The sequence below is a fragment of the Artemia sp. Qi Xiang Cuo genome, chromosome 18 (assembly GCF_049724085.1).
Source record: "Artemia sp. Qi Xiang Cuo chromosome 18, ASM4972408v1, whole genome shotgun sequence".
Taxonomy (NCBI): domain Eukaryota; kingdom Metazoa; phylum Arthropoda; class Branchiopoda; order Anostraca; family Artemiidae; genus Artemia; species Artemia sp. Qi Xiang Cuo.
Window position 1 is genome coordinate 11,808,671 of NC_142811.1, and position 15,458 is coordinate 11,824,128.

At 34.9% G+C, this 15,458-nt stretch overlaps 1 protein-coding gene across 1 annotated transcript in view; it reads right to left on the minus strand.

The window, feature by feature from the left end:
* Positions 1–15,458, minus strand: part of LOC148941206 (inactive tyrosine-protein kinase RYK-like) — a 180,381-nt gene that overhangs the window by 124,592 nt on the left and 40,331 nt on the right. Inside the window, exon 3 of the mRNA XM_089104119.1 lies at positions 6,267–6,382. Within this exon, the coding sequence (XP_088960245.1) occupies positions 6,267–6,382 (116 nt within the window). The remainder of the gene's footprint in view (positions 1–6,266; positions 6,383–15,458) is intronic.

Genomic DNA, 15,458 nt, shown 5'->3' on the forward strand with positions numbered 1-15,458 from the left:
GTGCTGATACGGCGTTAAATTAGTTTTTTTAAAACGGTGGCTCTGATGGAAGAAAAAAGCTACTGAAGATTATGAATATGATTTTTGAAAAAGGGGAAGTACATACCGATTTTCGGAAAACCTTAATTAAGCCACTTTATAAGAAAGGTGATAAAAGTGACTGTGGTAATTATCGAGGCATTAGTCAGGTCTCTGTAGGTAGTATCTTACTTAGTAATATGATACTTGTTAGACTGAGAGATGCCGTAGAATAAGTACCAGACAAATACATTAAAGTGATTAGTGCTATGTACGAGAATAACGCTGCTGCGGTTAAGGTAGGAAATGAGGTTAGCAGCTGGTATTGTATTAAATCAGGAGTTAGGCAGGGTTCTGTTCTATCCCCCTTTATATGGATTATTGTGATGGACTTTGTCTTAAGGAGTACAGGAAAGGCAATGGGAGACCACGGAATCAAATGGGGAGGAAAAAGTCTCCAGGACTTGGATTATGCTAACGATTTCATTATCCTAGATGAAAGTGTGAGCAAAATGAATGAAGTTTTTGAGGTTTTGCGAATTCAGGGTTCTAGAATAGGTTTGAAAATTAATGTTAAAAGGACTAAGTCACTGAGGCTAAGAATAAGTGAAGCTGAAAAGGTGACGTTGGGTAATGAAAAGATTGATCAGGTGGGCAGCTTCACTTACCTTGGTAGTATTATTAGTAAAGATGGTGGGAGCAGTGAAGATGTTAAAAGTAGAATAGCCAAAACCCAGTGTGTTTTTTCACAGTTAAAAAAAAGTTTGAAAGAATAGAAAGATAAGTTTGCAAACCAAGATTAGAATATTACAAGCTAAAGTGATGACAGAGGTCAAATATGGCTCTGAAGCATGGACGCTCCGAAAAGCGGATGAAGATTTGCTCGATGTTTTCCAGAGAAATTGCTTAAGGATTGTTCTGGGTACCCGGCTGACTGACCGTATTTCAAACAATAGGCTATACGAAAAATGTGGTTCACTACCGCTCTCTAGGGCTGTAATGAAAGAAAGGTTGAGGTGGCTAGGGCACGTTGTGCGGATGAAGGATGATAGATTGCTGAAGATTGTTTTTTTCGGCCAACCTTCTAGGGCTAAACAGAAAGCAGGTCGTCCTCGTCTGGGGTGGGAGGACGTCATAAAGAATAATTTAAAGGAAATGGGAACTTCGTGGGCGGGTGTAACAAGGGAGGCTTTGAATGGATTGGGGTGGAGGAGGAGCGTGCGTAGCTGTGTTGGCCTCAGGGGGCTTGCTGCTGTGGTAAGTTGTTAGTAGTTAGTAGTAGTAGTAGTTGCTTATCCTGTTATGTGTAATACCTTACCTGAGTCGGCTAGAGAATGCCACCCGTTTAGTGCCTTCAAAAGATTTAAAATTTTTTGCTAGGGTTACCTTTGATATGGCTTAATAATTACCGTCTGGGAGGCCCTAGACGGTAAATCATTTTTATCAAAAGTTTTCGTCAATCGATTGACGTGTGTTTTAATCAAACTTCAATCGACCCTTCAATCAACCCTTCAATCTTCACCAAAGGTAATCTAAGACACTGCTTTTCATCAAAATGATTGAGTCATTCAAACTTTCTATCAATCACCGTCAACGCTTGACTCAAGCGTCCAACAGGTTCCTAGACAGTCAATAATGCTTGAGTCAATCAATTGACGGAAGCTTTTGATCAAAATGACTGACCGTCTAGGGCCTCCTTAACTGTTTGGTTTTAATTCGATCCGGTATGGTCTTTGTTAAGGGATCAGAATAAGGTTTTTTAGGCCGCTGAAATATCTCCATCTCTCTCTTATTTTTAATTTTCTTTTTTTTCTTTTTTTTTTGTTTATGAACTAGTCTTAAAATTGTGTTTATATCTTCTCTTTTTTTTGAGAAAAAAGAAAACCACTTTGGCCGACCTGTTGAAGTGGCTTCGGCAATCTCCTCCAGTTTTAAATAGTTTCTATTACCTTATTGGTAGTTGCTTCTGTGTTGCAGAGAGATATACCTCAATGATTTTACATTCTGCTTCTGTGGTTTCTCCACGGAGTAGCTATTGTACACATTCGTTTGATTTCTCTTTTGATTTTGGTTTTACTGATTTTAGTTAGGTTTGATCTAAATTGGCCGGGTCAGGGGCGTTACTAGCCAAAATGTTTGGGGAGGAGGAGCAAGAGATTTTACCGACTGGCTGGTCATTTTTACCGACTGTTTTTAGTAAGAAATTAGCATAATGTACGTTTTGAATATAATACGTAAAATCACTGCACGAGTCGGTAAAACCGCTGCATTTGCCAATCGAGATTTAGATTTCGGTGCCTATCATGTCACTATTTTGATGCTGTTTATTTAACAAATTGAAAAATTGTGGCAACATCTGTAAAATCACGGCAGGAGTCGGTAAAACTGCTCCGTTTACCGACCATGTTAAAAATTTCTGTGGATGACATGCTAGTATTTTCGTGGTCTTTATTGAACCGAACAAATAATTTTAGTGGCGTCGGAAAAATAGTGGCGCGAGGCACCACGAATTTACCGGCTTTTTTTACCGAGTGACCAAAAAAATTGGAGCGCCCTCCCTCTCCACCTCCCCTCTAAGTGACGACCCTGGGCCTGGTTCAAGTATTTTATTTTCTTTTTCAAGTAAGGAGTGACCCGGCTCAATAGTAACCGAAACCTTAAAAAACGGGATTTTGATACCAATAGATACAACAAAAGAATTAGATTTTTATGCTGGTTTTAAATATATAATTTTCATCAAATTTAGTTTAACCAATCAAAAGTTACGAGCCTAAGAATATATTGCCTTATTTTCGAAAAAAGAGAGAAACACCCTCTGAAAGTGATAGAATCTTAAAGAAAATCACACCAAAAGATTCAGCGTACCAGAAAACCCTACTATAGAAGTTTCAAGCTCCTATTTGCAAAAATGTGGAATTTTGTATTTTTTGCCAGAAGAAAGATCACGGATGCGTTTTTGTTTGTTGTTTTTTTTGTTTTTTTTTTCCAGGGGTGATAGTATCGACCCAGTGGTCCTAGAATATCGCGGGAGGTCTCATTTCAACGGAAATTAAAAGTTCTAGGGCCCTTTTTAAGTGACCAAAAAAAGGAGGGCAACTAGGCCCCCTCCCACGCTTATTTTTTTTCCCAAAGTCATCAGATTAAAATTTTGAGATATCCATTTTGTTCAGCGTGGTCGAAAAAATAGAATAATTATGTCTCTGAGGATGACTTAATCCCCCCCAGTCCCCAGGGGAAGGTCTGCAAGTTATGAACTTTGCCCAATGTTTACATATAGTATTGGTTATTGGGAAATATACATATAAGTTTTCAGGGGGGATTTTTTCTGGTCGGCGGGGGGGGGCGGGATCGGATGTTACGAGGGAAGATCTTTCCATGGACGAAGTTTTAATGGGGAAAGGGATATTGCTATGAAGGGGGCGCCAGAACAGAAATTATTACCTTTATGATTGGGTTCGTCCCCTAGTAATTAAGTCGCTCTTTACGATAAAGTTTTTTTTTTGTACTTTCATCAGATCTATTTATTCTAATTAACGGCCTTTGTGATTAAGGTGTCGTTCTTAAAGAATTGGAACAAAGTTTGAACTTTAGCGTAAAGAGCGAGGTATTGACTTGGGGGCGAATTCCCTAATATACGTAATAGAAATATACGAATAAAGAAGCATGTTACATAAGTTACGTCAGAACAAAATTTCGAGAAACCCATTTAGCCAAAAAAAGGCAAATTAATATGCAAATTTCGTTTAAATATTCATGTACAATGAGCCAAAATCGAAGATGCATTAATTCAAAAACGTTCAGAAATTAAATTAAATAGCAAGGCATCGTTAGTATTAATTAAATAAAAGAAAACATGTTTTTTTTTAACTGAAAGTAAGGAGCGACATTAAAACTTAAAACGAACAGAAATTATTCCGTATATGAAAGTGGCTGTCCCCTCTACGATGTGTCGCTCTTTACGCTAAAGTTTGACTCTGTCTCACAGCTTTATTTAAAAAAAACTTTAGCGTAAAGAGCGAGGCGTTGAGGAGGGGACAGCCCCTTTCATATACGGAATAATTTCTGTTCGTTTTAAGTATTAATGTCGCTCCTTACTTTCAGTTTAAAAACTTGCTTTTTTTTTATTTAATTAAATATAAAAAATAAGTTTTTTTAACTAAAAGCAAGGCGCGACACTAAAACTTAAAAAGAAAAGAAACTATTCCGTATATGAAAGGGGCTGTCTCCTCCTCAACGCCTCACTCTTTACGCTAATTTTTTTTAATAAAGCTGTGAGACAGAGTCAAACTTTAGCGTAAAGAGCGATGCGTCGTAGAGGGGACAGCCCCTTTCATATACGGAATAATTTTTGTTCGTTTTAAGTTTTAATTTCGCTCCTTACTTTCAGTTCAAAAAAAAAACTTGTTTTTTTTATTTAATTAATGCTAACGGTGCCTTGCTATATACAGGCAAAATCTGTTTCGGCTTAAATTCATGGGCTTTTCAGTCAAGACTGGCTAGCTGCTGTACTTTATCTCGGTCTTATTCTGGAGTATTGGTCTGTGACAGTTTATTGCAGTTTGTGCTTTTAATAGTTCCTTGAATTCAAAGGGCTGAACCATCCTAGAGTGTATTTTCAGCTCAATACTCTTTGTGAGGGTGTGGTCAACAAGGCTTTTAACTCAGGATGGTAGTTTGTGGTGTCTGAGGCACCACAAAAAAATAAATTTTTTTGAAGAGTATATTGTTTGGATGTTCGTACTTTACATTCGAATAGGCAGGGTTCTATAAAATGGTTCTATTTTATATTGCAGAATCTGCAATACAAGGATAAACAACATAAGGAAACATAAGGTCGGACATAAGGAAACAACAAAAACAAACATAAAACAACATAATGTCGTTTGATTGATTGTCTTCTTCTTTTTCTTTCTGCTGGTCATTAGCATGCTGTTTGTGTGATTTACTTATTTTATTTTTGTTTCTGGCTCACAAACAGATTTGTCTGTTTGTTAAAATCGCTATTAAAATCGCTAAACTCAGGACATACTACTACTAAAAACTCACCGCAATACCAAGCATCAGAAGGCCAACAGAGCTACGCACGCTCCTCCTCCAGCCCAATCTATTCAAAGCCTCCCTCTTTACACCCTCCCAGTAAGTTCTCATTTCCTTTAAATTTTTCTTTATGACATCTTCCTACCCCAACTGCAGACGACCTACTTTCTATTTAGTCCTAGACGGTTGGCTGAAAAGGACAATCTTTTGCAATCTGTCATCCTTCATCCACAGAACGTGCCCTAGCTCTCTTCACCTTTTTCTCACTATAGCCCTAGAAGACGGGATTAAGGAAATAAGTTTTAAAGAATTTAGCTAAACACAAATAATAATGCAATAAAGAGATAAATTAGGAAAAAAACATAATTAGGCATTGGTGTACACGTGTTCGAGCCCAGAAGGAAGGAGCTCATCAGATTCTCCTCAGACATGACTTTTTTCATGAGAGGAGGAAGGGGTTATAAAGTTTAAAAAGTGTATAATTAAAAAACAATTTACCCTTTGGGAAACTTTTTAAATCCTCCTAGCTACCGTATGTATCAATCATTATCTAACTTTTCTACACTATTTCTATTCTTATTCCATTTTTAACAATTGTAAAAACATTCCTGGATTGTGCTTCCAAAATTTCAGATATTTGAAACAGCCGAGCGACCGGAATCAAATTCTATCTATAAATTAAAACTAACATTATTAAGTATGGGATAGACATATGTTGAAATATGAGAAAAATATGTGTTTACATATGTTTAAAAATAAGTTTAAGAAATGAATGACAACTCTAACTTTTTTTGGAATTACATAAAATTTAAGGAAGCTGCTAAGACTTCAGTGACTTGATTCCTGAATAGTAGAACCGAATAACAGTCAACGCAATAACAACAAAGCCATAAAACAGAGAAAAAAAAAAGCAACGATGCGTTTCCCATGTGTATTTTTCTTGTACCTTTCTTAAACTTTCATTAATACAAAAAGAAATGTAAATGCCCCCCCTTCTCTTAGACTTTGAAGAATATTTTTGTTGTTGTATTTTCATTGAATAGTCGAAAGAGTCTCCTCCCTTGCATATTTGCTCTCTGGCACAACCGTTGGTAAAATATTAGATCTTAAAAAACAAATCTTCTTTGTAAATCACCTCTGGAACTTAAATTGATTTTGGAAAAGAATCTGGATTAAATGGAATTCTGGATTTTGGAAAAGAATCTACTTACTCAAAAGTGTCAGAATTCTTCGGAACAAATCCATTGGAAGGGATGTTACAAGTCGGTGTATAAATTGCTTCACCCTGCTCTTCCCAGTCATAAATAATCACCATGGAATATGGGATCTGAAAATAAAAATGCTATTATATAATATAAATACTATAATTATTATATTTTACCATAGTTTAAAACACCAAATTAAAGCCGTGGTTTTGCTGTTTTGATTTTCTTTATTCGTAATCATCTTTCCTATATCGGCATTTTTGTGGTTTTCCTAATGTGCTTTTTTTGTGTTTGCTTTACATTGTCACTTCTTTCCTTTCTTTCTTTTTTCTGCTGATTCGCTTTTCTGTACAATTCTGTATAATGATAATATTATTCTATAACGATAAATTTTTTACAAAGATTATAGAATACTTAATATTATTATTTAAACATAAAAGATATATGTAAAGAAAAATATAGTAGATATATGAATAATAAAACGTAAAAGCTGTTATATTAATATATGACTACAGATAACGAAGGATTTAATATTTTGAGCCTCGACTAATTCTTTTTTAGAATTGAAACTATAATTTTAGTTCGATTCTTACAAATAAATTAGCATGGAAATATAACCAGTTTTGGGGGTTAGAGGAGTGACCATTAAAATATCGGTCTTAGAGTAGGTATAAATTGTGTTGTAATCTGTGAACATACGAAGCTTAAAATAACAAAGTAAAAGTTTTAAATATTGCGAATAGGGAAAATGAAATCTGATTGTTCGATTGGTTAATATGGGTATTTTACAGCTATATATATCTTAAGAAATTAGGAAAAATCAGGAACTTCGTTTTTTATAAGCAGTTTTTCAGTAGCAGCCGGCGGCAAATAAAAAAAAAAGAAATATAGAAGGAAAAATCAGCTACAAAATCTGCTGAAACAATATGGTACCAAACGACTTATGAAGATGTAACTTTCTACTGAAAGCGCAGTTGTCAGTTGTCAGTTGCAGTTGTCATTGAGAACCCGCAGACTGCTAATGTTTGAACCTTTGAGAACAAAAAGTGTATTCATATCTAACTGATTAGTTTTGTCTATTTATTTCCACAGTTAAACGGAGCAAACACGTAAGTACCTTAGATAGTTACATATCATGTGATATACACGTATATAATCACACTCTGTATATGACACCTCGTATTATTAATATGCCAGAAGAGTTTCAAATAATTTAAGATTGTCTGGTCCAGTTTCTTTGTCCGCTAAAACGACATTACAACATCTTGGTCTTGGATATGGTTTTACAAAAAAAAATAATATTTAATAATATTAAATAATATTAAAAATTCATATTTTTTTTACCAACTTAAAGAAAAATCTTCAAAAATTATGGCTTCAAAAAGGGTAATAAATATTTTTTGATGCCCTTGAAATTTAAACAATTCTCCATAATTCAATAACCGTGCCTGAAGCTTTGGCGCATGAAGTCCTTTTGCTTATGGTCGCAGTAACAATTAAAAGACTATTCATTTTAAGTTTTCATATTTTATCTAGGAAAGGGTACTTACGTGTTATCCTGACCACGCTCAAGAAGTTTCATTTGTTTGATCTGCTTAAAACCGATTTTCTGAGTGATTCAAACTACTGTGCAGGTTATTAAATATTTAATGTATAGAGTTGGTTACGTAATTAATATAATGCGTTCTGGGTGGCCTAATTTCCATAATTCTCTATTGTAATTTCTATAATTGGTTACTAAAGTATAATATTTTCATTATATTAAGGTATATTTCATTATAACTTCACTTCTTGAGTGTGTCGAGAAAACACGTAAGTACCTAAGATAGTTACATATCATATGATATACACGTATATGATCACACTCTGTATATGACACCTCGTATTATTAATATGCCAGAAGCGTTTCAAATATTTTAAGATTGTCTGGTCCAGTTTCGTTGTCCGCTGAAACGACATTACAACATCTTGGTCTTGGATATGGTTTTTCATCATGTCAGTAAATTAAATAAATAATTAAAAAAATCTGTTGAATTTGAGGAGCAACATTAAAATCTAAGACAAGCAGAAATTATTCTGTATATGAGGGGTGCTACCCCTACTCTGTACCCCTCTCTTCCCGGTAAAGTTTTACGTGCCTTTAAAAAAGGTTCTGATTCGAATTAAATGACCCTTGTTTCTCAGGAATCGTTTTTTAAGAATTAAGACAAAAGGTCGAGCCTTGAGGAGGGGGCAGCTCCTATCCCTTAAGGAATACTCATATTTTTCAGAAGAAAAAACTTGTTTTTTCTATTTAATTTGTTTTCGTTTTTCACATAATCCAACGAAACCCAAATTCCCTTCCGTGGAAAATTACCCCCATAAAAAAATCCCTCGATAGAAAGTTTCTCGTGTATAAATTAATCCCACAGAAAAATTACACCCGGACAATTCCATCCTTGCCGAGGATTCCCCCCAGAAAATTTCTTGCTTACGATTCTGCATGAAAAATACTCTTTAGCATACTTTCATTTGGAAAAAGACGTTGTATTTAATTTCCGACTGTTTTTCGGGTCATGGTGGAATCCTCCCCCACCCAAGTGTGGAGGATATTTCCCGAAAATCTCCTTCCATTGGAACGTTTTATCCGCGGAAAATTTCCCGATGGAAAACGAGAAAGTAATATAAATAAAGGAAATTTTGTATATAAATTCTGGCAAATTCTCAGTAGATTGTTAGGTAATACTTTACTTGCCTTGTGTTCCTTGTCGTGCTATTTGCTTGCCTTATGTTCCTTGGCAACTTTCCAAAGCATGGCCTTATGGATTTGCTTGCCTTATATTCCTTGGCAACTTTCCAAAGCATGGCCTTATGGATTTGCTTGCCTTATGTTCCTTGCCGTGCTAATTGCTTGCCTTATGTTCCTTGGCACCTTTCCAGAGCATGGCCTTATGGATTTGCTTGCCTTACGTTCCTTGTCACCTTCCCAGGTTACTTTTGAGGCCAAAAAACTCTATGAAGGCCAGGCAGCAGCAGAAATCTGTGACCTCTGCCAAAGGCTCTACCAAAAGTCTTTGTGGATTAAGTGACCACTCGCAGCTCCCGGAGGAAGGGCTGCAAGTTACAAGATTTGCCCATGGTTTGCATTTAATATTTGCTATTGGAGAGTATACAGGCATTTGCAAGAGGAGCTGGGGGCAAGAGGAGATGGATTTTCTGTTGAGAGAATTAACCATTGGGAAAGAAGTTTTCGGGGGTGAACTTTCAAGGATGTTTTACAAGGGGGGGAGAATTCGCAAGATTTACTATAAAAAATTCCTTTATTTATGTTACTTTCTCGCTGACGACAAGGATGTTTTACAAGGGGGGGGGGAAATTTGCCAGAATTCATATACAAATTTCCTTTATTTATATTACTTTATCGTTGACGACCCTATTTTACATGAGAAAACGCTCTAGGGGAGATATCAGAGTTGGATTTTAGCTAAATAATCCTTTTTGTGTGTTTAAAACATCTTGGAAATTTTTTTTCTGGGGGGGGGGGTATGGAAAAAAAATTCAAAGAAATCTCAATGTACTTCACAGAACTCGCAATGAATTTTAATGGACTCACACTGTTTTTAGTCAGTTATAAATTAACTAACAGCGAAGGTTGTCGGAAGAGAAACATAAAAATCCGTAACATATACGGATATATAGGGTGAGAGAAATTATTGTCCCCCTCGAACATAAGACTTAAATTGTCTTGACCTTGCCGGAAAAAAACTATCCCTGAAAACTTGTAACCACCAATTGTAAGATAAAACAGGGTACACCTATCAAAAAGTTTGATCTCAAGTTTCTCTTTAAAAAGAAGCAAGTGTCTTGCAGATGTTGCTGCAAGTTGGACACTTGCAGCAAGTGTCCTCAATGAGCTATAAAGATCGGCCCACGAGAATTTCCCATTGGGATGGAAGTTTTAGGCGGTAAACTTTCAAAGATGTTTCACAGGGGGGGGAGTATAGTAGATTGTTCGGTAATACTTTGCTTGCCTTATGTTCCTTTCCGTGCTATTTGCTTGCCTTATGTTCCTTGGCACCTTTCCAGAGCATGGCCTTATGGATTTGCTTGCCTTATGTTCCTTGCCGTAATAATTACTTGCCTTATGTTCCTTGGCAGCTTTCAAGAGCATGTTCTTATGGATTTGGGGCTTTTATATTCCTTGCCGTGCTATTTTGGGCCTTTATGTTCCTTGGCACCTTTCCAGATCATGGCCTCATGGATTTGCTTGCCTTACGGTCCTTGCCGTGTTATTTGCTTGCCTTATGTTCCTTGTCACCTTTCCAGGGTATTTTGAGGCCAACAAACTCTATGAAGGCAAGGCAGCTCTAGAAATCTCTGACCTCTACCAAAGGCCAAAGGCCACGTTATTGCCTTGACTGATGCAATGGCCTCTACCTGGGTGTGGTTGATTTCCTTGGCCATGATAGATTTGGGGTTTACTGAACTCTGAACAAACCCGAACAAGGCGACTTTCCTTTTCCTAATGCTATTACAAAACAGATCATTAAGTGAATATGAAGGGAGATTTTAAATGATTTATATTAAGAGGCGCCGAGAATAGAGTTTTATAATAGAATTCTTAGAATTCTAGAAGAATCCCTAGAAATCAAATAGAGGGGGGTAATGGATTTGACGACGCTCGTAGGGGGATAGGCTATGCTATTGGAGTAACTACAATTACTTCTTACAAAATATAAAATACATTTCGTGCTCTGTTTTACACAAAAAGCTCGATGAAAAAAAAATCCAGTAGTGAGGGGTTTATGCATTTGGCGATGCCCATAGTGGTTATACTATTGGAGCTACTACAAAAAGTCGAGTACATTTTAGGTGATGATACGACAGCCCTTAGTCATCAATGACCCAAGCTCTAAAGGCCTCAATGCCCCTCCCCCCAACTTTTTAAACCTACCACTCCCATTTTCTTATACTTTTTAACCCTGGGCCTCCAGGGGATGGTAAACAGCAAAATCGAAACTAAAAAGTGCATGGATATTGCCTTTGAATGGTTTGCGAGCTTAGCCCTTGATGCGAATCTTACTTATTTTTGATTTTGTACATTTAATTTTTTTTTATTTGAATAAGTTTAAGGAATAAATAGCTATTGCACCACCATCTCTCTATGTCAGAGAAATTTTAACAATTCAAAATTCCGTCTATATATAACTACTATATTTATTCTAAAAGTGATTTAATAGCCTTTTTGTCTTCCCATAAAATTATCTTGTTTTTTGGGGTGGGGGTAGGGGGGGCTTGAATTTCTTTGAACAAGTCGATACTAATAAATTGTTCTTAGAAATATATATATTTGCAGAAACCCTCGCATATCATTTTATGAATTAACAATTAATTATAATCGATAGTAAACTATAAATAGGTCCGACAGTGCCCATAGAATTCACGAATTATTTGTCTGATGTAGGAAGCGAATATGAGATCTGGGATTTCCTACTGTAAATGAAGGATGTTGTAACCATCTGAACCAAAATGTCAATGATATTATTTTCTTAGAAATACATTCTGAGTAATAGGTCTCAAGCATTTGCTAAGGCATTGAATTATATGTGTTTGTATATCATGTGACATCTTCAGGTATAAAAAAATACCCTCCCTACTAGTTGTTCTTGAACCTTTTAATTCAATTCGTGAAATATTTTTGAACCTGGAGCTTCAGGGGATGGTAAAGAGCAATATAAAAAATAAAAGTGCGTAAACACTACCTTTGAATGGTCTGCGAATTTAGCCCTTGAGGCGAATCAGACTTATTTTTGATTCTTAACATTTTTCAACTTGTCTTTTCAAACCATTTTTCACGTCTTACAATAATTCTCAAAGAAAAAAAACATCTAGGTCAAAAACAAAATGTAACAAAAAAAAATATTTTCTTAGAAATACAATCTAAGCAGTAGGTTTCATGCGTTGGCAGTATCAAACTGATAAAGAGCCATATCAAAACTAAAAAGTGCGTAAACACTACCTTTGAATGGTTTGTGACCTTAGCCCTTGAGGCGAATTTTATTTATTTTGTATCCAGAACATTTTTTTTCTTTTTTTTGAACTGAAGTTTTTTCAAACTTTTTATCGCGTCTTAAAATGACTCGTGAAGAAAGAAAAACGTCTAAGCCAAGTGTACAGAGTCTGAAATAGGTGGATAAGATTTTTACTAAAGACTGAGACAGAGAGTTGAACTGGATTCTTCTTAGACTTGAGAGACAAATACACTTCTAGCAAGTAAAACAGTGCCTTGAGTCACTGAACTCTTACATAACTGATTTCTCTGGTTTTGAGTGTTAGTTGCGCAATGATATAGCACTAAGAAAGAGAGTTGAACCGGATTCTTTTTAGAGTTAGAGACATATTAAGGGGGAATTTATCAAAATAAAGTCAGACACAGAAACTACTGCTAGGCTCACAAATGGTGTACTAGAGTCTAAAATAGATGGATTATAATAGACACTTTGAAACATGTCCTTTTGTTCAAGGAGTTGATGTTGGAAACATTCCAGTGAAATCTTCTGCTTCAACTGAAGGCTATGAAATTTGTAAGCGATACATGGGATCAAGAAGCAATAGTCAAAACCATATTTATCTTCATTTGCAAGCACCAAGATATATCTCCCAATCTTACCTATCGCAAGAAAAATGTACTGGTCTTAAACGAGAGGATGTTAGACTAAGGATGTTTAATTCAAGGTGGTCAAAGGATTTCATTGATACCAAAGAACTTGCAAAAGCTGGATTCTTTTTTGTTGGCCATAGTGACTAGATTCAGTGTGCTTTTTGTCCATGTAGGGTTGGAAACTGGGAAAACTGTGATTTTCCAATAGATGAACACAGAAGGCACTTTGAAACATGTTCCTTTGTTTAAGGAGTTGATGGGGGAAACATTCCAGTGAAATCTTCCTGCTTTAACTGAAGGCTAAGAAATTTGTGAGCGATGCATGGGGTCAAGATGCTATAGTCAAAACTAGATTAATATTCGTCTGCAATCAACCAAGATATACCTCCCAACCATTACTGTCACAAGAAGAACGTACCGCTCTTAAATGAGAGGATGTTAGACTAAGAACGTTTATATTCAAAGATATTAATAAGGTTTAATATTCTATGTGTCATTATTGGAATAAAAAATGTTCCTTTACATCACGCTGTTGTTTCGTTTATTTGTTAGGGAAACACTTTCTTAGACAACGGAACGCATTTTTTTCTTAACGACATTACAGTGATACTTTTGAAATAAGAAATAAAATTGGAATTTGTATGCTGGTCATTATTTTTTTGTTAAATCAGAACAGAATATTTTGTGTGTGCTAGTTTATTTATAATCAGCAGTATGAGAGTCAATTCAAAATTAATAAAACATAAAAAAAAGAAAAAAATCTTTTGAAGTCTTGATAATTTGGATTTTTTTCAAAGCACAGACACATGAGTCTTAATAACTGGAGTTTAAAATATTTCATTCGGTCACAATGAGAATCAATTCAAAATGAATAAAACGGGGAAATGATAATTAGAAGTCTTGCTACTTTGGAATTTTTCAAAATCTTGTAAAGTCTTGCTACTTTAAATTTTTTCAAAGCGAAGATACATGAGACTGAATAACTGGAGTTTCAAATATTTCATTCGGTCACAATGAGAATCAATTCAAAATGAATAAAGCGGGGGAGAAATCTTTAGAAGTCTTGCTATTTTGGATTTTTTCTAAGTCTGTGAAAAATAAATGGTTCAATGATATTAATAACTTATCCTTATATCAAGCAAATGTTTTGATTGGGTAATGATGTAAGACATTCACTAAGCATTTTCTGATGATCTAAGAAAAGAAATCTTTAAGTTAAAAAAAGACTTCACAAAGAAAAAAACATTTTGAAGTTAAAAAACGTCTCGAATTTAAAAGAAAATCTTCTCTGAATTAAAAAAAACCTCTCGAAGTTAAAAAAACAATATAAAGGAAAACTTTCTGAAGTTAAGAAAAACGTCATGGAGAGCTTTATTTCTAATGCAAAAACGTCTCGATTTAAAAAAAAACTTGAATAAAAAAATTTCTCAAAGTTAAAACAAACATGTCTCGAAGTAGAAAAAGATATCTCGAAGAAAAAAACATGTCAAAACTAAACCAAAAACATCTCAGAGTTAAAAAAAACATCTGTAAGTTGAAAAAAATGTCACAAAGAAAAAATACTTTTTGAAGTTAAAAAAATGTCCCGAAGTTAAAACAAGAACATCTCGGAGTTAAAAAAAACATCTCAAATTTAAAAAATTGTCACAAAGAAAAAATATTGAAGTTGAAAAAATGTCATGAACAACTTTATTTCTAATGAACTCAATAATACCAGTAACAAAAAACATATTGAACGTGTGACTGAAAACATACTAAAAGTTGTGTATGACCCAAAAACGGAATAAGTGTTATGTTAAGAGAAAACATCATGAATCATTTTTTGGAACGAATTCAAAATATTTAAATTATTATGATGATATTAGCAAACATGTAATATTTTACAAGATAGCTTACGCAACAATTTCCACGCTTCATTTGCATGCAATAGATACCGAGAGTTTTATGACTCCTCCCCGCAATGAATTCTACAGGTTTTATGACTCCTCCTTACAATGAATTCAGATAGTTTTATGACCCCTCCCTCTAACTATAGCAAAAAGAACCAGCTAAGCAACTATAAGAGTCAATGAACTATTAAAATCAATTTTGTCTTGCCTTGAATATTAGTAGCGTAATGATTTAAACCTAAAGCACTTGGATTCTGTGGAGGTCAATGAACTACTACTACTACTTTTGCTATTGCGAAACAAGTCTTTTTACTTTGAGCAAAGGAAAAAACGTTTGATGAAGTACTTCTAGTTGCACAATGAACTACTACTTTCGCTAATGCGAAATAAATCTTTTTAACCTTGAGCAAAGGTATAAAATTCTGATGAAGTGCTTCTCTGCTTAAGTACTATATTAATAGCTTCCAAGATGATAGGAATATATGACACAGAATTTATTGGTTTGAAAAAATCATCTTGTGATGTTATATTTGAATGTTCATTTTTGGTACTGTTTATTGAACTCGAAGAAATTGACTGTTATCATTGAAAAGTGAACTATAATATGTTTGAGCATAATAAAAGCTTATGGAGTACTACATTATGCCATATATACAGACAGGGATTCTA